The sequence below is a fragment of the Poecilia reticulata genome, unplaced genomic scaffold (genome assembly GCF_000633615.1).
Source record: "Poecilia reticulata strain Guanapo unplaced genomic scaffold, Guppy_female_1.0+MT scaffold_247, whole genome shotgun sequence".
NCBI lineage: Eukaryota > Metazoa > Chordata > Actinopteri > Cyprinodontiformes > Poeciliidae > Poecilia > Poecilia reticulata.
The window spans coordinates 58732-86044 of record NW_007615033.1 but is presented as its reverse complement, the minus strand read 5'-3'; the positions used below and the strand labels follow the sequence as shown (position 1 = coordinate 86044).

At 38.2% G+C, this 27313-nt stretch overlaps 1 protein-coding gene across 1 annotated transcript in view; it reads left to right on the top strand.

Moving 5' to 3' along the window:
• The window catches only part of LOC103460464 (contactin-3-like), a 127191-nt gene that overhangs the window by 59542 nt on the left and 40336 nt on the right, over positions 1 to 27313 (top strand). The window contains exons 5-12 of the mRNA XM_008402637.2: positions 3233 to 3331; positions 8482 to 8685; positions 11617 to 11719; positions 12047 to 12231; positions 20791 to 20927; positions 22945 to 23074; positions 24325 to 24475; positions 26847 to 26974. Of these exons, the coding sequence (XP_008400859.1) occupies positions 3233 to 3331; positions 8482 to 8685; positions 11617 to 11719; positions 12047 to 12231; positions 20791 to 20927; positions 22945 to 23074; positions 24325 to 24475; positions 26847 to 26974 (1137 nt within the window). The remainder of the gene's footprint in view (positions 1 to 3232; positions 3332 to 8481; positions 8686 to 11616; positions 11720 to 12046; positions 12232 to 20790; positions 20928 to 22944; positions 23075 to 24324; positions 24476 to 26846; positions 26975 to 27313) is intronic.

Genomic DNA, 27313 nt, shown 5'->3' with positions numbered 1-27313 from the left:
TTGATTCAATGACACAGTTTCAACGGTTTGATTGGATGGTTGTTTGATGGTTGATCCACCGTCATTTGTCGACTTCAACCAAAAATCAAAGATTCTAACTATTTTTAAACGTTGATTTAACATTGTGTGCTATCTGGGAAGTTAGCTCTGTCATTAAATCGAGTTTCTACCACCTTCGGCTTTTAGCAAAAGTTAAATCTTACCTCTGTTTTAAGGACTTTGAAGTACTTATCCATGCCTTCATAACAACTCGTCTGGATTTACTGCAACTCTTGATATAGAGGGATGGATAAATCACAGATTCAGCGACTTCAAATGATCCAGAACGCAGCAGCACGGCTTCTCAAAGGAACCAGGAAGCATGACCATATAAGGCCAACGCTGGCATCTTTACACTGGCTGCCTGTCTTTTATCAAATAGATTTTAAGATTCTTTTGTTAACTTATAAAGTTTTAAATGGGTTAGCCCCCCTTTATCTTCGGGACCTTTTAAAATTCCGGTCTGTGTCCAGAATTTTACGATCAAATAATCAGTTATTACTGACAGTTCCTCGGACTCGACTTAAGAGGAAAGGAGATTGAGCTTTTTCTGTTGCTRCTCCTGWTTTATGGAATAACTTACCTTTCCAGATTAGATYTGCCCACAGCCTGGATCATTTTAAATCGCTTCTTAAAACTCATTTTTACTCTTTGGCATTTAATTGATGTATTGTTTTGTGTTCTGTTTTGTCATTTGTGTTGTCTTTCTTGTACAGCACTTTGGTGCAGTTTTATACCTGTTTTAAAGTGCTATATAAATAAATTTGACATTGACATTTGACAATAAGTTGACTGCTTTGGTCAAACATGCAAAAAATAAACTGCAACAAACCTTCTATCAAATGGTTCAGAAAGTGCAATTAGGAATGCTAAATATAATATTTAAGAATAAGAAACAGGAAAGAGGAAAATTAATATTTCTTCAAACGTCGCAAAATACAGAAACAAAGTCCACTTCTTCACCATAAAATCTAAAGAGTATCCACCCATTGCTATCAATTGCACGTAATTTTAAATAATTTTAAATTAAAAAACAATACTAATAGCTGTTGATATGTGCAGTGCATTATAAGCAAGCTACGTAGTACAAAACAGAGACTGGAGTCCTACCGTTCACTGTGTTCAAAAGAATCAAATCACTCAACAGGTACGCCTTCATTTATCTAGTTAGAAATACCTGTATTTTTGAAGTTTCCAGCTTTTGTTCCATTTTCCGTCAAGGCTGTGAGCTTCTGTCTTTTTTTTTTGGTTTTGTTGTTTCTTGGCTCTGTTAGTCAAGCTGCTGATGTGTTAACTCATTACAATGAATAAATTTACAGTCCTTTAGGTAATGTGCAAAAAAATTCAGTTGTGTGTGTAAACATGACATGATATCTGCAGTGGCTTGTGGGTGGAAGGAGTATGTAGCAGTAGAAATCTATGACTAAACTACTGAAAGAAACACCTTGTACCAAATGTGAAGCAGGACTGTTGAGGACTTGATTTGATTAGTTTGGCTTGGTGTCCTGCTATGGGACCTGGGACTTTCCGGTCATGGACTCCTGTTTTAAACTCCTAACAAGAACCTTCTGGAAACGAACAAGGGGCATCAGTTGGCCGCAAATGGACCTATAAATCTTAATTTCCCCTCTGACAGTATGAGGTTTTATTCAAGGTTCTAGTAAATCCTGAGTTGATTGAATTTTCCAGATTCATTTATATTGTCTATTTTGTAGTTGAGTTGTCCTGCGGTTCCCCTGAATCAGCTTGGCTTAAGAATTCTGCCGGATACGATACATTATAACAGGGAATGTCTATACACTGGCGTCCTTGCCCAGACCAATCATCCTGGCACTGCGATAGCCTCCCTTTGTAATCTCTAGGTCAGCTATTCTTATATGGCAGAGATTGATTCTGCTTACAAAGGAATCACTGCAGCTATAGTGAGTTTGGCCTCTAGCTTTCAGAGTTACAGTGTGTGGTCAGCTGACTCCCCTGAAGCCCATTACTCTTCTGTTCAGTCTACACAACCACCCCAACCCCTAAGCACTGAGCCTGGCAGCATCTTTATCCTTTTTTTTGTTCAAATTTACACAATCTGGGCAAACAAGTTGACTTTTTCTCATCTGCTAGGCAATTAGAAGTTCTTTGATTCACCCCTGCCTGCTTTTAAAGGCATCACTGTTCTGATGATCAGCAGGCTAGAAGACCAGCTATGACTCCTCAGAATCAGGAGCATCGTTAGAGGAGAGAGCATCAGTATTTATTAAGGCGACCTGCTGACATCAGAGGGATGTTACCTCCGTGTGTGTTTTAAGTGCGTCACCTCCTCCTGTTGCCTCTTGCGGCCCTGCCGTGACTTGGCTCCATTTGAGTCCGCCGCGGTCAACGTAGAGCTGCTCATTAATCTTAGCAGCAACTCTGTCCCACTTCTCTCCATAATCTTCCCTTCTCCTAATTTCCCTTATCGGTCACACTGACTTTCTTTTTGTTTGTGTTTGGAAGGCTTACTCCAGGCTGTTAGCCAGGGGTTGGAGACAGGGAGCAGAATGGACTGCGGCAGCTTGCCCCTCATCCCCCCATCCGTCTTGAAGCCAGGGGTGGTTTATCATGCCAGCTTTTAGGTTATTTTTTTCATCCTGTCCCTGCCAGCAAATGGTCATTCATTTGCAGGCGATAGATAGTGCTGAGAGTACTGATGGGGAAGCTAATGCTTTTAAGTGCAAGATTACACCACATTTAATAATTGTGTTACTTATTGCTGCTGGCTCTACAAACTGTCATTTGTCATGCATTCCCCTCTTGTGTTCTACCGGCATTTTCCTTCCTCCTTGCTAATTTTATCCCATTTCAGTCTAATCTCTTCCCTGCAACCTAAATTGCCATGTTGCTGCAGTAAACATCAACGAGACAGGTCCATCTATTTCATCAGCACCCCGACGTCTTTGAAACCATCAGTTGCTGTCACGAGGCGCCTGCGGGGCAATCACAGACAGCCTGTTAAAGTCTCAATCTTTTACTTTGTGTTTCCGTGAGGGGAGTTTAGGGAAAAACCTGCGTTGTGCCGTTTCTAAAGCCGACCTCATCAAAGAAACCAGGATGAATAAACTGTTCAAAGAAACACTGCGACAAACGCGGTACTATATGCTACCGAGGGTTTTAGCTTTTGTTAAACTGCTGACAAATTCATTTGTGATCTTTTCTGATTCATCAGATCTTGACAGCTTCAAAACGCAGTCGGTAAGGAGTGCAGTGAACGTCCGTGAGGGCCAAGGAGTAGTACTTTTATGTGGAGCTCCCCCACATTCTGGAGGTAAGTGCTGCCACATCAAGCTGCTGTTGTTTGTATACTCTTGTTTGGATTATAGAAATACCCAAAGGACTTTCCCTGTTTTATTTTGACATTTGAGGGGGAAAAAAATCTGTTTTTATTTTATTATGTATGGGGCAGCAGAAGATTTTTCCCTTGTGTAGTAATTGAACAGTTTGACAGCATTTATGCAAATATTTTACATTATATTCTTAAAGTTGGTATGAACCCCTTGCATGTTATTGTTTACAACCAGAAATTTTGCTCATGCCAGAGGGCAGAAAGAACAAGTCTGTTAGCCAAATAAAACCTGGAGATTAATATATTCTTAATCTAGTGTTACATGCCACAGCGAAGGGAAATATTACGCAACAAAACCATTGGAGAATAATTGAAAGCCGCTTGTATTTTTCTTTTTTCTTGCCGTCTGTGTTGGCTATGCCATGGCAGCTGACAGCAACGGCACCATTTGTTTCAAGATTCACCATCAAAAAACACTCAAACATCCATCCATCCATTTTCTTTACACCCTTGTTCCTTAGTGGGGTCGGGAGGGTTGCTGGTGCCCATCTCCAGCTATCGTTCCGGGCGAGAGGCGGGGTACACTATGGACATGTCGCCAGTCTGTTGCAGACACTCAAACATTTCCTACACAAATTTGATGACTTTGCAACTATTAGTTATTTCAACTATCACTATGAAAGTGCTCCTTCTGATTACTTCATTTCTTCTAGATGACACAAACATGTATTCTTGCCTAAATGCATCTCTCTAATGCATATTTTTGGCTTTAATGAGATACAAGTCTCATTATAATCAGTTATGTCTCAAGAAACTCATAACAAGAAACTTTCTGGTTATTTCAAGATATTACTCCTGAATTTATTTTCTTGGTTTGGCAGTTAGTTTGATAATTAAAATGGCAATAAAATATTGTTAAAGTCAATATTTAGGATGCTCTGTTTTTATATCAGCAATAGGATCATACTGTATCATATTTGCGTAAATACCCTGGAACTGTTGAATTATTGCACAAGATAACAAAATTTGTTATGAGATTCTTTCCTGAATTTATTTCTTAGCTCTGGCAGCTCAACGCTTCTGTATCAAACATAGAATAAACAGCCAGAAAATCTCATAATAGCTTTTAAATAAGCATACTAATTCAGTATAACATTGTATTTTTTTGGATGTACATCGTTTTTGGTACAACGCAAACATGAACATGTACCCATTCATTTATAAAGTAATCTGTTCTAGCAGCTAACCTTAACAGCAAAACACTAATACTTTTCACACCTTGTTTTATTTTTTTATAAGCAGAAAGACTTCTAAAGGAGGGGAAAGTGTGGAAGACTATTTTTGGTGTGGGAGGGGCAGAACTGTATTACTTTATGCTTCAGAGCAACGCTGGTCACTCTGGAACTCTCTCAGGTATCATTAAACAGACTTGTATACGTTTTGAAACCTTTGACTTTTTGGTACATCTTCATACCAATAGCTTACAGTATTGCTAAAAGGATTCTGATTTTACAAAGGACTAAAACCATGACAATGCTAATTAAGGAGATTTGGGACTACAAAGTTGGAATTAACTGTTTCTTTGCTGTTTTCAGTGCCTTCCAAATGCATTCATGCATTTCTTATGCAATAGTCCAACACAAAGTTGTGCCTAACTGTAAAGTTAGAAAAAAGGATTTATGTTTCATAAAGATTTCCCATATGTTTGTATTCAGCTCTCTTTACTCTGATAAAACTGAATAAAATTCTGTTTAACCAATTGATTCATGAAACAGTCTTCTTAGTCAACTAACATCCTCTTGGAAACCAAAGTACATCTCACAGGCTATTCAAACCATCAACCACTGACTACCACATAATGGCTACCATACCAACACATACCAAGACATTGTGGTCAACCTAAGCTTGTAGGACAAGGACAGAATTAAATGAAAAAGCAAAGAATCAACTCTAGTAGCTTGGTAGAAAAACGCCCACTGGTTTGGTTTGTGCAAAAAGCCTGAACTATTGGCTATTGAGAAACAATCACTTGCTGGAGGCATGAAGGAGAAAACAATTGGATCTGATTTGACCCATTTGCTAACATTTGGCTGTGGTGTATGGTAATGCTCCAACTCGAATGTGAAGGAAACTATGCTACAAAGTTTACTGGAAATTGCGAGTGCTGTAAAGAGAGAAATCACATCTTTGACAGGAATAAAATGTCTTAAACATTCCTCTTGTTCCGACTTTAATTGCTCATTATTAAAGGCCAACATGGACTGAACAGCTTTGTTCACTTTCTCCACTGCCATTGCTAATCAACAATTCTAAAACTGTGCAAAAATATCTGTCATCGTTCACAACTTCTTCTTCTGTTTGCTGATTGACAAGTATGAAATTCATCAGAAACTGTTCTCAATGGGAGAAATTCTATATGGTGCACTGAAGGGAAATGAGAATAGAGTGGAATTGCATAGAAAGGCAATGGACAAGGCACAACTGTAAAGGAACCAAAGACATTAGATGTTCTATTAGTCGTTCATGTCAAAAATCTGGCATTTATAAAAGCAGTCATTAAAATAAAGACATTAATTTTGGATGGGAATCAGCAAATATGTGTAACAGAATTATGTGGTCAGATGAGACAATGAATCTTTTTGGGCCTTGTGATGAGAGCATGATTATTTTTCAGTGAGAACAAAGAAGCTAATCAAAGTTAATGGGAAGATTGATGGAACTAATTGGAGAACAATCATGGAAGAAAACTAAAGACTTGAGACTGGAGCAGAGCTTCAGTTTCCAACAGGACTACAACCCTAAGCATAGACGAGCACTGCAGGGAAAGTGTTTATGTAAGCAGAGTTCCACCAGGGTATTATTAGCCTGTGGGGAACCAGGCTTTACTTGCCCCCCACCAGGCTAAATGTTGTTTATTTTAAATAGGATTTTTACTGTCACCAGTGACAGTAAAGATGCATTAAGTTAGGTTCATAGCAGACAAACTGAACTGGGCGTGAGGGAGTGCTCACCAACTGGGTTGTCCCTTCACCCATACCAAGACATTGTGGTCAACCTAAGCTTGTAGGACATGGACAGAATTAACTGAAAAAGCAAAGAAAGCTTGTCCACCTTCCAAGTTATGCCACAGTATCACACTTGGGCTTAGCAGGTTTTCCTGCAGGTAAACTTTCAAAATCATATGCTGATTTTTATGTTGATAGAATCGACATAAAATCTCACATTTTTGTGAGTTTAACATGACAACATGTAAATTAGGTCATTACCAATCATTTGCAAGACACTGCAAATGAGCACAGAACTCTTGCTCTGTACATGGGGAAACATTTCAGAGAAGATACCGTCCATGTGACTGTATTCTATAAATGAGAGGCTACAAATAAAAGATTAAGTTGCACTCCCTCCCCCCACAGCTCCCCATGTATACAGAAAACCGAGGACAGCCACAATGGCTGCTGCCTAGCTTGTCAACCTCTTGATACAATAGCTTGGACACTGGAACAACCAATTTGTCTCACAAGAGAACAGTTTGTCGCAGTGCATTGTACAGCTGGTCTTTGGGATAATAGGTCAGAGTACTCTGTGTGAAATACAGTTTGACAGCTTCCCTCTCTGACACAGGCTTATGCGCGACAGTGTGCTGTAACTGTAGTTCTTTTGTGTTTTACCACATTCTCAAAAAGTGACTGAAAGTAAGGCAGTCTCCCTCTGTCACTTCTCTCTCTCCTCCTAATCCTTTTTTCCCTTTCCTCTCAAATTTGAAAGCGTCAACGTGCCTCATAACCTTGCACTCTACTGAACTGTATTAGACACCTACAGCACAAGACGTTTCTTTGGCTTCTCATTACGCTTGATTGACTCTGAATTATGGGAAAAGCTTTCTCGTTTTGCCAGCCCGTGCAATATCGCACCGCACCAGATGTGAAAAATGAAACGCAATACAGAAGTAATTGCCATTGTACTGCTTCTGTAGTCCGACAGTTTTTTGTTTACTTACTTAAAAGAGCCTCTTTGCACTTTTTCTGCACATAGGCATTTGTGTTGTATTTCAGTCGTTGTTTGACGAAGAATTGCTGTGTGGCGTTCCATCGCCGCTCATTACAGCAGCCTGGTTCAGAAGGGAGTTATGCTGACTCTAAGCTATGTGGCTCTCGTGCTTGCCTAATCAAAAGCAGCTTTGTATCTGCATCGCTGCGCTCAGTATGGACACTTCAGCCGGTCAAAAGCTAAGTGTCTCCCCCTGCCTTCGGGTTGATGTTGGACATGATGGACAGTTGTTACATTCACCTATTTGGCTCAGATACCGCCCCTGAAGTGAAAGATTGCATGACACACCTCCATTTATGGACAATGACAACATAACTGGGCTGCACAGTGGCACAGTTGGTAGAGCTGTTGCCTTGCAGCAAAAAGGTTCTGGGTTCATTTCCCGGCCCAGGCACTTTATGCACCGAGTTTGTATGTTTGCCGTGTGCATGCGTGGGTTCTCTCTGGGTACTCTGGATTCCTCCCACAGTCCAAAAACATGACTGTCAGGCTAATTCTCCACAGGTGTGAGTGTGTGCTTGTATGTCCTGTCTTTCTCTCTGTATTGCCCTGTGACAAACTGACGACTTGTCCAGGGTGTACCCTACCTCTCGCCTGGAATGTTAGCTGGAGATAGGCACCAGCAACCCTCCCGACCCCACTAAGGGACAAGGGTGTTAGAAAATGAATGGACAATGTAATTCTTCTGACAGGTCTTTCCTCTTTTTCAGTGGGGGTCCTGTCGTATGTGAAAAGAAGTGATAGCATGTTCTTATTCATGTATGTCAATCCATTGATCTCTCAATCCATTTGTACATTCATGATGCCCTTAACTGAGCTGCTCGGGGACCCGGAGAATGGAGGCCATGTGTCAGGAGAGGGCCACTGATGCGCTGTAATCCAGTTTGTTTCGCTCTCTTTCCTCTGTTCTGCTTTTTTTTGCACCGATGGTTATTGCATTCTTGGTATCTCCTTCGATGGAAACCTGAAAAAGGGGATGGAAATAATGTGATATGCTAACATAAGGCCAAAAAGGAGTTCTTTTGATTCAGTTATTCCATCTGTGTGGACAAACACTGAACTAAGCTGTTTTTGTCTGTGCTCAGAGCTGATATTTGCGTGGATCTTCAATGAATACCCGTACTCTGTCCAACAAGACAGCCGAAGATTCATCTCCCAAGAGACCGGGAGCCTGTATATAGCCAAAGTGGAGCCCTCTGATGTGGGCAACTACACTTGTGTGGTGAACAACACAGTCACAAAGCAGAAAGCTCTCAGCTCCCCAACACCACTGGTTCTCAGGAGTGATGGTAAAAACAACAACACATTTTCTCAGGCTGTCCATTACTGTATTTTTTGGCATTCATTTGTCATAAATTTCACTATTGCTGCAATTTTACTTTCCTTTATTTTAACAAGATATTAAAACTGTCAGTAAGCTGCTGTTCTATTGTGCAAATTGGAATTACAAAAATAAATCTGCTTAATGGAAACAAGTCAATTTTGGAGAAAGTTCAAGCTTTTTGATAAAACATTTTTGCACTGGGATGAGGTAATTTTTTGGCTGTATCAAAATTTGTGTTTCACAAATCTGCGATGGGAATACTTTTTTCACATTACATGAGTCATTTGATCAACAACTGGATGTTACTACTGGCAGAAAAGATGAAGAAGATGAATCGGTAGGAGAATGATGGCGCAGCATGTGTGTTGATGACTTATGAACTTATTCATGTGTGATTTTAATTGCTTCTTATCTAATGGTAACATTGCAATTCCAAAATTGTGTTTTTTGACATTAATGAAATATAAACAGAATTATGTCCACATTTATAAACACAGATACTGTTTTATTAAGGGGAAATTAATATTTAGACGTCATAATGATCAATGTTAACACCAGCCTTTAAGTGTCATGTTTGCAATGAGCAGTTAAATCCACAAAATCCAATAATTGCTTACATGGACATGGTAAATAGAAAAGATGTTGTGCAGCACCAGTGATCCCCTCTGTGAAACACTTACTTGGAACAAAACGTATTATAATTTCTGTTATAAAATTAAAGCAGTCTAAAATTAATTAGTATTTTCAAATTAAATGAATTTTACACAAACTGCTCCATGCTAAAACTCTTAAGACACTTGTTTTTAGATTTCAGATTTTTTTTAGGACTGTAGAACTCCACTGCAGCTGTCTGACAATTATGATACTATTGTTTTACAGGAAAACAATTCCATCCCAGGCAAGATTTGTTTTTTTGGAATGAAAGTTCTCATCTCTAGTTAGCCTGTCAAGCTCAAGTTTTCTCTTTCACACTCAGCATAGTGTTGGAATTTATATTATAGGCAATCTGGTTAAAATATAGCTCCAAGCCAAAATAAGATTTTACAATGAAATTTTTTTTCAGCACTTAGTGTGGTTGGACCTCACTTTTTTAACCATTTTCAGACAGAAATACATCAACATTTCTTTAGGGGATTTCTGTTGAAAATCTCTTAGTGTCTTCATTTTGTTTTCAATTCAATTCAGTTACTAATCTGCAGAGATTCTTCTACTGCAGATTAGTAATTGAACAGTTAAATTGTTTTAAATTGTTTACGCTTAAAAAATGCTATTTCTCCCATTTCTAAAATACAGCTAATAGTTATATAACTATTAATAAAACTAATAGTAATAATAATAAAACTAAGTTTTATTATTAGATTAATTAATTTATAAATAAATTAATAAATAAGTATTAATCAATAAATGTATTGATTAATAAATGTATTAATAACTCATTGATTATAATAATCTATAATTATTGATTATTATAACTATAATTTCAATGGTGAAATCACTATAATTATTCCATTATTATAGTCATTTCATACATAGACATAAGCAAAAATGTCTGTCTATATTTTACTAGTAGGTTTTTAATTTCTAACTGCAAAAAAGTATTTTGGCCATTCTTCTCTGTAGCTTGACGAGCTAATGTTATCTAGTTGATTACTTGGGGTATCTGCAGGTTAGCAAGTGTGCTTAGCTACTTAGCATGCTACTCGTAGCTAGCCAGCTGTTTTAAATAATTGTTCTTTAATAAAGAGTGAAAGATAGCAGTCCTTTATTTTCAACATCATGTTTCTTGTTTTTACTGACTTGAAATAAGTCAAAACAGCCATATTACTTACTTTTAGAGCTGTAGTGGTCTTTGTTTAGCCACCTAACAGGAAGTGTGCTCTCCAGTTTCTGGATTTCAGAGGATTATCCACATGTGCACCACTTCAACCAAACTGCTGAACTGACTGGTAACCATGTAGTTTTCATACGTTATTACTGTTAAATCACAGCAGTGTCATAAGGCGGTGGTAGGTGGTGGTGAGGAGAGACGCAAACACCCAGGTAGTAGGAGAAAATGATGAATGATGAAGAGATTAGCTCAAAAACAGTCCAGATCTTTAGGCAGCACAGCAGAGCGGAAACACAGAGGCTCAGCACCGGTAGCAACTGAATTCAAAGACTGATGCGACGAGCAAATGCCAACACAGGACTTACCAGTTCAACTGTGCCGGCAGACGAACCATCATAGACAAAGACCCTACAAGAGACAAAGACAACAGGTGGACTTAAATACACACAGGGTAATCAAGGGAACGAGGCACACCTGGGAACAATCAAGGCCTGACAGGACAACACAGAGACTCAGGGAAACAGGACAGAAACTGAACACAGAAAACCCTTAAAAATAAATACACAGAAATACGGATCGTGACAAACAGATTATTACTTATTGTTAGCTTTGATGCCTCCATAAAACAATACCCTCATTTTTCACTATCCATTCTGCTTTTTAACATGAAGGCACACAGGACACCAAAGCTGCTCTTGCTCCAGGGCACCAGGTCTGAAGCTGGTAATAGCAAAGGGCACGCTGCTATATTTGCAACAGAAGCATGTGACCTATCCCAGTGAAATTAATATAAACAAAGTCCAAAATTAAGTTGCTTTTATAAATATCTGCAAGTAATCTCCACCAAGCTAATCTTTTCAATGATGTATTCTCTGAATCTTTTATGACCCGCCTCTTATTTCTTCTCTCCTTCAATGATCACTTTGCTACATGACCATAAAGGCTTTTGGTGCTAGCTGTCCCACTCTATCAGTCCTCTGTCTCTGATACAGACACACAGGGCAATGTCTGCAGTTTATCAGTGCTATAAAAAAAAGCTCATTGTCTGTTGTGCTCTCTGTTTTGTAGGTGTAATGGGTGAGTATGAGCCCAAAATAGAAGTTCATTTTCCAGATTCAGTTCCAGCTGCAAAAGAATCTGTGGTCAAATTGGAATGTTTTGCTCTGGGAAAGTAAGTCCAGCTTTCTTTAGTGTGTTAAATGAACCGTAGATTGATTTCCAACATAAATTAGAGCTATTTAAGCAAACAATAGCATGTACTCTTTATCTGATTTGCCAATATATATAAGAATAACTGCCAACTTAAAAATAAAATGTATGTATAAATCAAAGTTCTCTACAGAGGATGAAAAGTCTGAGTATGCACACTTTGAAAAATAGATAAATAAATCACAAAACCTTGGTCCTATCTACTTTCCTGCTTTGAAATCACACTTTGATCACAGTGACAGAGCTAAAAGCCTGGCAAATTTTGTTCCTTTTTTCTTTTTTTTTGCAGCCCTGTCCCAGAAATAAGCTGGAGGAGAACAAGTGGTGTCCCTTTCCCCAGCAAAGTCAAAATGAAGAATTCGAATGCCGTCCTTGAAATCCCTAATTTTCAGCAGGAAGATGCGGGGATGTATGAATGTATCGCAGAGAACCGGAGAGGCAAAAATGCTGCTCGAGGTCGGATTTCTTACCATGGTAAGATAGAAGTCAAAAAAATATTCTTCAAAGCAGTTTTTTTGTTTCTCTAAATGTGGCAAAAAAAATTTATTTCATATGTAATTTGGCTGAATTTATTTAAATCAGAATACATTTGAATAAAAATTAAATTAGTTTTTGAATACAACACAAAATGTACTTTTTGCAGTTGGACTGTAAGTTATCAAAGTGATCTCTGACATATGAAACATGTACATCGATCCTGGGTGTAATGAAATTATAACACTTGTCTTCAAACAGTTTTGAAGCATTTGAACCACTTTACCTGGCGCTTTGTAATCTTCTCATCGTAAATTAATTCAATTAAATAAATAATTAGAAAAACCTTTGGAATGTCTCCATCCATTCTTGTGAACCCAAAATCTTTCAATATGTCTTCAGACCTGAACGTAAACTTCAGTGACGTGCGGCCAGGGTATTTTTCCATTATGGAAAAATAGTAATAAAATCATTTATATTGCTATTTTCACACTGTGGTTTGTACTATAAAGTACCTATTTTTTACTTAGCTTAACCAATTCTGATTATTTTTTCTTCAAAATCGCCGGATTGTCGCATTTTCATATTCAAATGCTCAGAAGCGAAGCCGGTGAGGCAGCAGCAAGCTGAGCCTCACCTGGGATTGCGCAACCTCTCGCTAACTGCACTGGCTGCCATTCTATGAGAGCATGTTCGTCCTGTCTGTACACYGGCAATAAAATGGCTAAAAAACATTTAATATATGGACTGATTTTCCATAATTTCGCTTATGTATATAATTTACAGTGTTTTTTGTCACCAACTGTGTGTGTATCGTGTTTTGTGCGCGGAGGAGCGAACAGAAACAACAGAGAACGAGGTGAGGCAGGCAGGTCTCTTGCCTCATCGCTGGGGGCACTCATGATCTCAGATATTGTGACTCCACAACTGCAGAGTAAGACATGGTGAGCTAGCCATGCAGCTAGCCATACAGTAAATAAGTAAAGTACAGCGATATATTTGTTTTCTCTTCCGACGTCAACATGAAAGACTACATTTCTACACATAAACAAAAAATGGATCTAAAGTGGATTTTCAATTGAAGCAGGAGATAATAACTAAAGGAAGACCAAAACCGGAGCTGAAGGTTTTGCTTCGAGACAGTTGACGATTCTTAAACGGAGTAGAAAAGACATGCCGAGGATAGACTTGGCTTTGGATGAACGGATATTTTTGTGCAGAATTAGCGGTGCATGGATTTAATTGATAAGTAAAGGTAAGACAGCAATAAGATGTTTTTGTTTAGTTCTTTTAATGAAATGTGCCTTTTGTGGGCTACAGTTTGTATGTATAAATAATTCAGTAAAGTAGAAGTAGTAGTTACCCAGATAGCACAGAATGATTGTAACAACATTGAATCAATGTCAGCCAGAAACATTGAATCAACGTTGAACGCTGACATTGAAACAACATTGAAAGTGGTCGGTGACTTGAATGCTGAATCAACGTTAGGGTTTCAACCATAACTGACATATTAATGTTGATTCAACTGTAATTTGCATGTCAATTTACATGCATATTTGTGTTGATATTGCATTGAATCAGTAAGGAATCAACATTGATTCAACCTTCATCTGAATGTGGTTCTGCACACATTGGTTTATTTTACATTAAATCAATGTTGATTCAGCACTCTGACTGTGGATCTGCGTGCATATTTGTGTTGATTTTACACTGAATCAGTTACGAGTCAATGTTGATTCAACCTTCATCTGAACGAGGATCTGCACACATTTCTGTTGATTCTACACTGAATTAGTCAGGAATCAATGTTGATTCAACCATCATTTGTATGTCAATTTACATGCATATTTGTGTTGATTTTTCATTGAATCACTTAGGAAACAACGTTGATTCAACCTTCATCTGAATGTGGATCTGCATGCAGATTTGGGTTGATTTCATATTGAATGAAAGCTAAGGATTTATGTACATTTTTAGGTCCGATAGGTCTACATAACATGCCACTAAAGTTTTCTTCACTGGTGTTAAACACCATTATTGGCAGATCATGGGTAAACTGGTACAAAAGTTTAAAAATGACAACATAAGTTTGATATAACATTTTATTTAAGAGGGACAGATCTTTAAACATATTTGACTCCTTTTTGACTGTCAGAATAACAGTCTATTGTCCACAGAAGAGCAGAGTCCAGGAGGTTAAGCTTTGTACTGTATGAACCAGCAAAACGGTACAAGTTGTGGTAACCCCAGTTAGACTCTGGTTGGAGTCACTTTGATTCCTTGTGATGTCTTCCTCTCGTTCTGGTGCGTAATGAAGCCACTTGACAGTTTTACTGCAGTCCTCAAGAGTCAGCTTTTGGTCAAACTGCAGAGCAACGGCTGAAAAACACAAAAATAAAAGTGAGGAAGGTGCTGGTTAGAAATATGATAAACATTTGAAAAGTTCTGAAAGTCATTGAAAGATTAACCAGTGTACTGGTTACAGGTCTGAGAACAAATACAAACCATATAGTTCCCCATGTACACTCACTGATAAGTTAATTTTTATCTCAACTGTTCATTAATATTCATCTTAATGTTTACATATACAACTACATTTACCTATGAAGCTGCAGTCTAGTGTATGATTTATGATGCTGCACTCATGTTAAAATGAGGGAATCAATATTTAAAATAAAGGCTGTTTATCAGAAAACCTGAAGATAAAACTCAGGGAGGATCAGGGTTTATTTAACACACCAGAGACAGTTAATAGAGCAAAAGGTGATTTATACTGTAATTGGAAAAATTATTTATAATTTATACAGAATAAACTTACATCAAATAGCTGGTTTAATCTTCAATCATCTACAAATATTTCCAAATAAGTTTATTAAATTAATTACAAAATGTCCATATGCTGATAAAGATAACAGTGATATTATACCAGTTCAATTTAACAAGTTACCAATCCAAGAATCAACAGACTGAATCAGTCATTAGCAGGTTTAGTTCAGTGTTTCACCTGCCTTACGTGTTTCCTTTCTGTCTCACCTGGATTTAATCTGTGGATGATCAACAACCTTCTCCACTTCTTGATGGCTGCAGATCGTCATGAAGTCATATAACTCAGTTGTTCTGGAACGGAGACACATCTAAGCACATAAATGAAAAACAAGTCTTTTTCTTCTTCTTCTTTTAGGTTTTAATGGCAGCTTGCATCCATTTATGTTGCACTACTGCCCTCTATTGACTCCTACCAACTACCCCTCAAATTCTCTTAAAGATCCCAATGTTTTTAAAAAAACGAAAAATCTTCTTTTTTCCCCTCAATACTATTCAATTGGTCGATCACCTTCTCAAATACCAATTCCCTACTAACACCTAGTTCCGTTTTTAATAATCTTCTTYGGCTTTCATACTTTCTACATTTGATCAAAACATGTTCCACTGATTCTACATCACCACACCATCTACATAAACCAGTAAGGTGTTTCCCCATCTTAAAAAGAGTTCCATTTAGGAAACTATGCCCGGTTCTTATTCTATTTATAATTACCTCCTCCCTCCTGTTTATTCCTCTTATCCTTTCTACATCGATTGTATTTTGTATCCTAAATAAATGTCTACCATTTACCCACCTAGCTTCCCACATCTTTTTGCTTTCTTTCCAAATTATACTTTTACCTTCAGATTTAGATAACTTTATTTGCATGTCAATATCTTTTTTTAATCGTCTCCTTAGCCAGCCTGTCTGCCCTTTCATTCCCTATGACACCTACATGAGCAGGAGTCCAGAATAATATAACATTTTTATTTTGTTCACATATCCTATGATGAACCACCATAATCTCATATAGAATATTTTGATGATTTTTTGTACGTCCCTTTCCGATACTCATCAACGCAGATAGAGAATCACTACAAACTATTATTTTATTCCTATTAGTTTCCTCCACCCATTCTAAAGCTACTAAAATAGCACACAATTCCACTGCGAATACACTCAAATAATCAGATGTTCTTTTTGAAATATTAATCTTTAATTCAGGAATCACTACAGCTATACTGGTTGCTTCACTTTTAGGGTCTTTCGACCCATCAGTATAAATTTGCAAGTAATCATTATATTTATTCTGCATTTGATTATAAAATTCTTSGCAAATATCTAGTGTGTTCCTTTTCTTAATATGTGTTAGTGAACTGTCTACATTAATATATTTCCAAGTCCATGTAGGTCTCACAGGCCACAATACAGTTGGACTAAATTCCTTATAATATACATTACAAATTTTCGCTCYATCATCCCCAACCCACCCAAAGCTATCAATTTGTTTCTTTCCTCTTTCCCAACACTTTTCTAATACTTTCTTAACCGGGTGATCTGCATTATGTCCTTTTAAACTTATCCAATAATTGACAATTAGCTGGTGTCTTCTAATGCATAATGGCATTTCTCCTGACTCTACTTGTAAAGCACATACTGGCGTTGATTTTCTTTCGGCAGCTCGCTGCTTCTTTCCACCCTTTCCCACCAAGTCCCACTCTTTATCTTCATTCTGCCCACTCCTTCCTTCCTCTTCACTACACTCCATACTATTACAGTCACTTCTTTCTAAATCCAACGTTGTCATGTTCCAATTTAAATCACATTTATCACCAGACGACTCTCGTCTCTCCGTCTCTCAGCGTGGTCGGCAACCTGTGTCTCGTGGCTAAGACCCTCCTGCCTGAAAAACAAGTGATTACTATCACAACAATTTAAAGCCCACCTGGAGCAGCCAGCCTTCCACTTCTTTGTCCACCACATGCTCTCTCAGACCAAACAATAGGCCCCACCCTATTTTAAAAAACTCAAATCTCACAAACTCTCGCAGGATTTCATACTTAGGCCTGGAGCTGTGGGCAGGATGAAAATAATACAAAATGAGACATGATCTCAATTATTAAAAATATCTGTTTTGCCCTAAAATAACCAGGATTACTATGGGCACAAAACAATGCCCTTATTTTTCAATAAACACATTTAAGATCAAAGTAATATTGAAAACTTACCATAAAACTGCTCAGAGGAGAATTCAATTCAGAAACCAGTTGCAAACAAACCAGCAGCAAAATGGGTGTTTGGTTGGGACAAACCACTAGTGTAAAAAGGGGGAGTCGGACTGTACAACTCCTAGTAGAGACTTGTAGATGTTTTTGTGTCAACACATTATGCACAGTCAGTAATAATATTTACAGACAAGTAAGAAAATGTACATAAAGGAATAACAACCCAATGTTCTCAACATGTAGTGCGTAATTTGAAACATGATTAATCCCCACTTAGTATTAAAATGCTCTGACCCAGAGCTCAAGGATTGGGGGAGGGAAGAAGGGATGAGAGAGGGTAAAGAGGGGAAGGCTGGGAGGAGCAAGTGGGTGTGGCGAATTTTGGAAGGGAGTAGGGGGAGATGAGAAGGTGATGAGGGGTGCAACTAACTGCACAGATTGCACACATGGAGGCCTTAGTCCAGGGATGGGCAACCTGGTCTTCGAGGGCCGGTGTCCAGCAACTCATAGATGTCTCCCTGGTAGAACACACCTGGATCCAATAGCTGAATCACCTCCTCTGTTAAGGCAGGTTCTCCAGAGTCCTGCTAACGACCTTATTATTTGACTCAGGTGTGTTGAAGTAGAGACACATCTAAAAGTTGCAGGAGACCGGCCCTCAAGCCCTGGAGTTGCCCACCCCTGGTCCAGTCCTTGACGCAGCTGTCACAGACTCGATTCCTGGCCTGCATGTCTTCCTCCATTCTTGTCAATTAATTAAATAAAGGCCCCTAGAGCCAAAAAAAATCTTTAACAAAATAAAATGTGAATATTTAAAACCCTCACCTAAAATTAAAATTGTTTCACCCAGAACCCAAGGAGGAGGGGAGGAGTTTGAGATGGGGTAGATGGGGCCAGGTGAGGGGTGGAGGGAAAGGGGTGTGTGTGTAGAGGGGTGTGAAAAACAGCTTTCACTGATTGAACATTTAGATCACGAGTTCTTTCCCAAACCAAGTCCTCAAGGCAAACTGACCTGCGTGTTTTCATTTCAGCAAAACCCCGTTAATCAAACATCAATTAAAATCATGTGTGCCGAATCAGGGAAATACCTACAACTTGTAAGGGCTGGAGGACCAGGGCTGAAACACACTGGATTCACTTTGACTTTACTTTAAATAATTAAGTCCTATACATTTGTATCCCTCGTCTGACACAACGACTCAAGCTAACCAGGGACAGATTCCCTGGTAAGCCACTGTGGCTCTGTGGGTAGAGCAGTTGTCTTGTGATCACAAGGTTGATGGTTCAATTCCAGCTCCCTCCTCCGAGGGACAAATTGAGTTGGATGATTATAATATATTGAATTGGTTAAACTTAATAACCTAAGTTGGATACATTTAATAAATTCAGTTGGATAAACTTATTTGAATTGCTTGTTACCTACAGAAGCAATTCAGTTAAGTTGGTTCAACTACTTTCTTTTTAGAGTGTGTTTTATAGTTGATCCACAGTCATTTGTCGACTTCAACCAAAAATCAACGATTCTAACTATTTTTCAACGTTGATTTAACATTGTGTGCTATCTGGATAATCTACCATAGCAATTATTCATTAAACAGTAAGCGTAAAACGTACTACAACAACATACGGAATGTTCTGTTTTGTGCGCAAAATTCTTGAATGTTTTTTTGGTGTTAAATCCTAAAACATGAAGTGGCATTGTTGTCAGTTGTTATTGGCAACGAGTCTGCGTGTAGCGTGGCGAATACCTCTTTCCCTTTGCTGTGGACATAGCACAAAATTAATATCCACATTTTTAAGTTTCGCCGAGTTAACATGGCTATGGGTGACATGTAGAAGATTAGTCTTTTTGCCCCTCAGCGTTGTATGCCTGCGCAAAATTTCCGTACGTCCATTAACATGCATAGTGTCTAAGTCGTAAGTCAGTGCCTCACCAGCAATGAACCTCACCGCACGTCACTGGTAGACTTTAAGTCAAATATCAAAAGTAAATTAATTTTAATTAATAACATCATATGAGAATATTTGATGTTTTTATGAGTCTATAAGTTTTGTGTTTTCACAAAAAAACCCAATGGTTTAAAAAATGTCAAATTATTTTAAAAGATGACTACAATGTCGGCTGCACAGTGGCACAGTTGTTAAAGCTGTTGCCTTGCAGCAAGAAGTTTCTGGGTTTGATACCTGGCCCGGGGTCTTTCTGCATGGAGTTTGCACGTTCTCCCTGTGCATGGTGGCTTCTCTCCGGGTACTCCGGCTTCCTCCCACAGTCCAAAAACATGACTGTCATGTTAATTCTTCCCCAGGTATGAGTGTCGACAGACTGGTGACCTGTCCAAGCTGTACCCTGCCTCTTGCCTGGAACGTTAGCTGGAGATAGACTCCACTAAGGAATAAGGGTGTTAGAAAATGGATTGATGGACTTTATAATGTAGACTTTAGTGCCAGCTTTAGTTTTGTTAGTGGGGAGATTCTCTGAATTTGATGCCTTTTGGGGTCTATGGTTACTTAAAAATATACCATATGTTGCGTTACTAAATTCAAGATGGCTGACTCACCTTACCTGAGGGAGAGATTAAGACCCACCCACCAGAAAGTCATGACGTCTTGACGTTGCTAACATCATGAAACTACACTCAAACTTTTTGAGTGTTCGACACAAATTAGCTATAAAATATTGAGCCCTGTTCAGTTAAAGTGGCATAAATCTCAACAGAGCTCAAAACTTTATAGTTTGGTCAACTCCATAACGACATTTCACTGCTGTGAACTTATTAATTATGAGCTAGTACAACTGTTTGGGAATACAGTTTAGTCCTTAAAAACCGCGGTTGTATTTCTTACTGCAGTAAAATATATGAATAAAGCAATGGTTTCATAAATCCCAAACTATTAAAATATGACTGTTCAATGTTGAGTATACATGTTACATAACCATTTAGCTTAGTGCCTGAAAGTCAACTTTAGCTTTATTAGTGGCTAACCGTTAGCTAGTCCTTACAAATGGCCTGTATCTTCTTTGCTGTGTCTTCATTCCTTTGTTCAACTGAGTTCCTAAAATGCTTCCACACACATTACTTAAAAGTGGTGAAAGCTTCTACAATGCTTTTGCAACTGAGAGCTGTTAGTGTGCTCTACAGGAAGTCTTCGTTAGTCGACTCAACATAACAGGGGGGCTTTCTTAGCTCAAAATAAAAGTCTTAAACACAAAAGTGAAACTGAAAGCATGCAACTTCGTAATAAGGGCTCCTATCAATACTTGACACTTACTTCACCTGTCAAAGTTGTTGGATAAGACTTTGCAAAATGGACACCATATTGAATACAGTTGTTCTAAAACTGTGAGATCTAGTGGATTGATATCTCGTTACATCCTTGTTTTGATAACCATGTGCTAAAAGTGTCACATGCAAGCCTCAATGCAGTATCAGGCATTGCCAAGCCTGATACTGCTCTGGATGTGCCCTAGAGCCGTGATAATTAAAATACATGTTTGAGCAGGTAATCCTCTCATTTTTTTCCAAGCTAAACCTCAGTGGCTCCAGACAATAACAGACACTGCTCGGTCCATCGAGGAGAACCTCTTCTGGGAGTGTAAGGCCAATGGAAAGCCAAAACCGTCCTACAGCTGGCTGAAGAATGGCGAGCAAATGGTGGCTGAGGTATGGGCTTTTGTTGCATTTTTGCTTCAGTTATACTGAGGAGACGATGCACAATTTCCAGATGGGTAATAGTCAGCAATCTATTCCTCCACATATGCAGAGAAGGTGCTTAGCTGAGTGTATCACCACACTTGAATGTGTGTTACGTGCTTCTCACAGTTTGCATATTTGCAGAATGGTTTCACAACTTGATGGGATAACACATAGTGTATGTATAAATTAAATAATAAAATTGTTTTTTTTTTAATTTAATTTTTTAATTTTTAATTTGACATTTTTTGCCAAGTCATGCTGAGTTTAATTTTTCCTAGAGAATCACTTACTAGATCTGGGAATGACAATCCAAGTTAATCATCAACCAATTGAAAGTTTAAGAAACTAGGCTAACTTCTTCTTAGCAAAATATCAAAACATTTCAAATGTTTTTACTTATTTGTTGACGTACAAGTTGTTGAATGTAAAAAACAAAAAATAGTTACTGATCTACCACTGTTTTATCCAAAATGACATGGCGGGCATTTTGGATTTGTGACATTTGAACCACACAATCTTTAGCTATTTCCTATTCATTCCCTCCCTTTCTGAATAGTACATGTCTATTGAAATCCAGAGCGTAGAATGTATGATGTTCTTTTTGATCATAGCATGTTACTGTTGCAGTGTGGCCCGTATCTAATTTTACTTCGTTTTTAGTAAAGGATCAGACACCCACCCATTTGGGATTAAAATTTCAGTGCTCTATATGTTCCCCCAAGTCCTTAGGCATAGTAAGGCAAGCCGTTAGTTTCATGTTCACCTTAAAGCATCCGACATGTTAAATTAGAAATTCTGCAAAGGGTGGGCTGTGTTTAGGTGATTATTGGGTCATTGCTAAGATGCTGAGTTACTGTTCCATTGATTCAGCTGCAAACCCATGTGTATGTGGTATACAAGAGGTTTGAGAACTATAGTGCTCAGGTGGTAGAGTTTTTTGACATGTCAAGAAGTAGTAGAATGGTGTGTCTGGTAAATGATTCACTCCCCCCACCTGGCTAAGTTCATTTAAAATTGTTTTTTATACACTTGTAGAGGCAGATTAAGCTAGTTTTATAGTTGACGCATTGAATTGAGTGCAAGGGAATGCATACTCAATTGCACTGTCCCTGTACCTGTTCTCTTTTGAAATTATGGTGCTTGCCCAAATTTTAAAACTTTTAATAATTTTTTACACAAAAACACAGAGGATTGCTCTAGTGCGCCTATCACTGGTCTTAGCAGGTTTTCTAGAGGAAACCCTGCACATGTAGCAGTTTGAGAACCATGGCTCTACTATCAGAATGGTAGTTGTCATGATTGAACAAGAAACCATATCAACCTTATTCAACATGTCAGTCACTTTAATATCAGTCAGTTTAACATCTCAACCTTTAGCCTGATAGAGCTCTCACTAAGCGGTTGGATAATAGAAGGAAAATTAAGGCAAATTCACAAACGCTGCCTTGGGAAGAGAAAATAACCGGTTCAGACACATTTCAAAGAGATGTAAATGTATAGAGCCTGTGTATGTGTATTTTGATGTTTTTAGTAAGCTTATAGCTAATTTAGCGTGGTATATCGACTGTCATATTGTGAGAGTATAATTAAAGAAGTCTTGTTCAACTCCCCCTGTGAAGCAGTTTGAATCTCTCACCAGCTTATTTGGTTAAAATCACTTGTTGATTGGAAATGCCGTCGCCATCGCATTTCCAGTCGAATGTTTTACAGAAAACAAATGACATTTTGATAGACCATATGTGCTTTTGCTTGCAATTCCTAATTTCTGCGTCTCATATTCGAATTCGCAGTTTTAGCAACTTGCGCCCTAGTTTCTTCCACTTTGAATACATGGAGACACCAGGATTTTGTTTTGATATTTTTCCTCCTCTGCTCTACTTCTCTCTTCATGGATGTGTGAATATTTGCCCGCTGTGCCTTTTGGACGTAAGAACGCCAGCCTTTGCAAGAGATATGCAGAATTATTTCTCTTTTTGCTCTGCAGGCCCGGGTAGAAATCGAAAACGGAGCCCTCTCCATAACCGCGTTAAACCTATCAGATTCCGGGATGTATCAGTGTGTGGCCGAAAACAAACATGGCAGTGTTTATTCCAGTGCCCAGCTAATGGTGTTAGGTAAGATTGCTTCCCTTCTCCTGCTCTCGTTCTGCTTATCTTTCAGTGCATCCAATCATCTGCTTAGATAGGGAAAGCAGCCTCGCTGTATAATGTTACTGAGAAATCAGTCTGCGCCCGCATTTGCTATCACCGTGGGGGCTCTGCCGGGCGAAAGTATAAATCTGATAGTGTCTCATTTTACTTCCAGTCGTTTCGTCCATTGATTGGGGATACTACGAAGGTGATGCCTCGTGGCATGCTTTCTCCTGTAGACCCTTTATCGATTTTTTTGCAGAGCTTTGATGACTGGCTCCATGAGAAATTCAATTCTCTCTCTTGGTAATACGATGAACACTTGATGGTCCTAATGAGGGCCCGCTCCAATGTGATGATGAGTATAGGCTGCAGGATGAATTTATGATAAACAATATGATGTTTATTTGCATCTGAAGAATGAAACTGTGCAGTTTTGTAATAAAGCTTAATTAAAAGCCTAAATTTTGAAAATGTCATTTGCAGTTAAAACCAAATATTTTCATATCCCTGACATAAAAACTTTAATATTTACCCTAAAATGATTTGTTTGGATTGTTTCAGTATTGTGAATATTTATTATTCCTGATGACTCATTGATTTATTGATCTGTACATTGAAATAATCATTAACTAATTTACAAATCAATTTGTTGTTAATGTGAGTACACAGACTAAAAATTATTTGCTGAAATAGCTATGTAGTCAAAACAATAATTAAACCAAAACTTTACAAAAAAGATAAACATTTTGCAATTAAGATTAAAAAACCTCCTACAGCGCTGCAATTTAACCATTTGATTCATTTGCAAAGCTGGAAAATACTTTAGATCCAAATGCACTGAGGTTTGCAGCTGCAACATCATAAAATGTGTGAACATTTCAACCGGCATGAATATGTGTTATCAGGGGCGCAACTACACATTATTCAGGTGGATGCGAAAACATAAATCGGCGCCCCCCCCCGACCCCCTTCATGAAGGGTAAAACTTGCTACATTTACCTCGTTACGTGCGCAAGGTGAAGGAGCGTAAGGCACGCTGAAGTGTATGGGAAAACATAATTGGTGCGCTGCCCCCTCTAGACGGGGTTTTGACGCCCCCTCTGGTGCTGCGCCCCTATGCGTTGCATGCGCTGTATACCCACTTTTTGCGCCACTGTGTGTTACACAAACACTCGTGTTTTGTCCTATATTTTTCCCAGTCTCACGCCGTCTTTCTGCTCTTTTACCTGCAGCTTCAGCTCCCAGTTTCTCCAGAAGTCCATTAAAGGCCTTGCTAAAAGCTCGCTCAGGCAGCGAAGTCACTCTGGAATGCAAGCCTCAGGCCTCGCCCCCAGCAATTAGCTTGTGGAAGAAGGGGAACGAGATTCTGCTAAGAACTGAAAGGTAGTACGAGAGTACAAATTCACATTTACCGCAGCTCTCATTCACAGTCACCGCAGGCCGGCTCACTTCAACGGCGTGTTTGGCATTTGTGTTCCTGAATAAAAGAGGAGACTAATGAGGGGGGAAAGAGAGTGGGGGAAAATTCACCCAAATGGTAGTTTATATACTGCTTTCTCCTTCATATGGAAATTGTTGGATATGAGATATGAAGACGCCAGGTGCTTGTATCATCTCTACATATGTTAAATAGTTAGGACAATAAAATGAGAAAGTAGCAAAGAAGTCAAAGTTATTTTTTTGTTTTTGGAAAGTGAAAGAAATTGAAGCATGCACCTGAAATTATCTCCTTTATGAGTAGTTTTAAAACACTATTGGAATGCAATTGATGAAACTAACAAGGCTGCAGCGATGAAAGCTTGCAGTCCATTGGGGGGGAGGTGGGGCCTCAACAGGCTGGAGATCTCTGCATCGCGACTAGCAAGCAACATCAAACAGCAATGTCAGCTGCATAAAGCGGTCGCTTAGTTTATTTTCCTCCCTCATCCCTCTGTGCATTGTTGGACTATACAGGAGTTTACGGAAAGCAACCAAAAAAAATTAGACAAATCACAGGTTTGCAAAATCAGAGATGCATCGTCAGATCAATCCATCCGTGGACGTTCAGATAACCAGGAGAAGAAAAGTACACACAGAAGTTAAACCAGTGACCGCACCGGCTTGAAACAGCCGAGCCACCGACTCTGGATCGCTGTTTGAATCGTTCATTTTAAAGGAGTTCCGAGAAAGAAGAACAATGGAAGCAAAGAACCACATCCACACAAGAAGGCAAGGCTGTGTCTGTAGCTGGAGATAACTGGTACGCTGTAAAAAAAAAAAAAATTCTGTACAATTTACAGTTAAAGAAATTCTAAAATACCAACAGCATTATATTACTGTAGAAAGTACATGGAATTGCCGTAACTCAAGAAACATAAATTTGGTGTGATTTTTATAGTTTTTAAATGTAAAAAACACTGAAATTTATTGTGAAGCTCTTAGAAATTGTAAAATTTATAGAAAAATACAGTAATATTGCCAGCAGTTAATCTGCTAACCAGCAGGTGCTAACAAATGGTGCTCCAATCTACGGTACAGGTGTTCTAATAAATTTCTGCTGATCCTCGCTACTATGATTTTTACTGACCTATTTCGTGAACAAGCTTATTCACATTATTTTAATTACATTTTTTATTTATTGGAAATGCAGCAATTGTGAAATCAACATTAGCAGAAAATAGATACAAATTTGTTCACATTTGTAATAGAAATGACATAGAAGTTAGATAAAATGCGACATGACCGTTCAGACTAAAGACGATTTTAAAACTTTTAAATCGGTTACATATCTAATTTATTGCCACATATGGAAGCAGCTCAAATTGGATTTTTGGGAGGTGAAAAGAGCAAAAATATCGACTCCTATCTGAAACTAGCCTTGGTCAAATCGGACAAAAAACCTCTGGGAGCATACATTTTAAAGATTTACATAAAATTCACATTCATGGAGTGACTTCTACTTCCAAAGGCATCTGGTTGGTTTGGATTCTATTTAGGGACATTGAAAAAAAAAGCAGATTACAAATGCACACCACACTGTTCTGATTTTTTATTTTTTTAAAACATTGTGAAAAACATGTTAGTTTCCATTAAGCTTCACAATCATGCACTACTTTCTTTGTGTTGTTTTCTCCCAGTAAAACTAATTCAATTATGAGGTTGTAACTTGACCAAATGTGAAACTTCCAAAAGTTATGAAAACTTTTGTAACTGAAAAGTAGGATCTGCTTTTATTTTGTGATTTATGGATACATTCCTTTGCAGGATTTCCACTTCCCTTGATGTAGCTCTATGCTACTATGTCAAACTTGCAGATTTTGGTCTAGACTGGTATATTTGTGAACAGGTTTTAATTTCATACTGTGTCAGAAGTTTCTCTGGCCTGAGCAGTATGAAGTCTTAAAGCACACTTATTTATTCATTATTATATTTAAGAATGCTCTTTGTGAAGTGTATTCTTTACCTTATAATAAGTCCCAGAGTTCAGCTTTTCACCCACCTTTAAAAGTTTGATTCAGTGGGATTCCTCGAAAAGCTTTGAAGTACAATCTAGGTCAAAGTCCTGTATAATCACTGTTTTATTCTTTTTTCTTTCTGCACAATTTTGACAGAAATGTGGTAAAAATGACACCATGGAGGGCACTCAGTTTTAACTAAAACAGTGCAAATGTCATAAATTCAGAACAAATTAATAGGCGCAATTTGTTTAATACAAAGAAAATGTGCACTCTTAATCTTGTTTAAATCAGTAAAAGACCATTTCTTCCTCCCACAGGATCACTCTGCTGCCAAATGGAACTTTAAAAATTGCTAACGTAACCAAACGGGATGCAGCTAGCTACACGTGCATCGCCAAAAACCAGTTTGGAACAGCAAGCGCAACTGGGAAGCTCCTCATCACCGGTAACACCTTCTCCTTTAACGCAAGGCACATCTGCATGTACTCACTCTCCAGTTAAAACACAGTTTTCTCAAAAAATAAAAAAGCTGTTAAATATGCTAAATTAAATATGTTTGTGTTAATTCAGTGGGTGTAAAGTCAAAAGTCGCAGATGTTTTGACGTTAACAAGACAACCAATGTATGTTCACACAAATTTAAAAGTTCAAGCAGCTCAGATCAAACTGGTATTTACTTAAAGGCCCCAATGTGTAGTGACATTTAGTGAGATAATCCTCTCACTGCAATAAAACTCAATGTTTCAATAACTCAATAATAAATACAAAAACTATTTATATATATA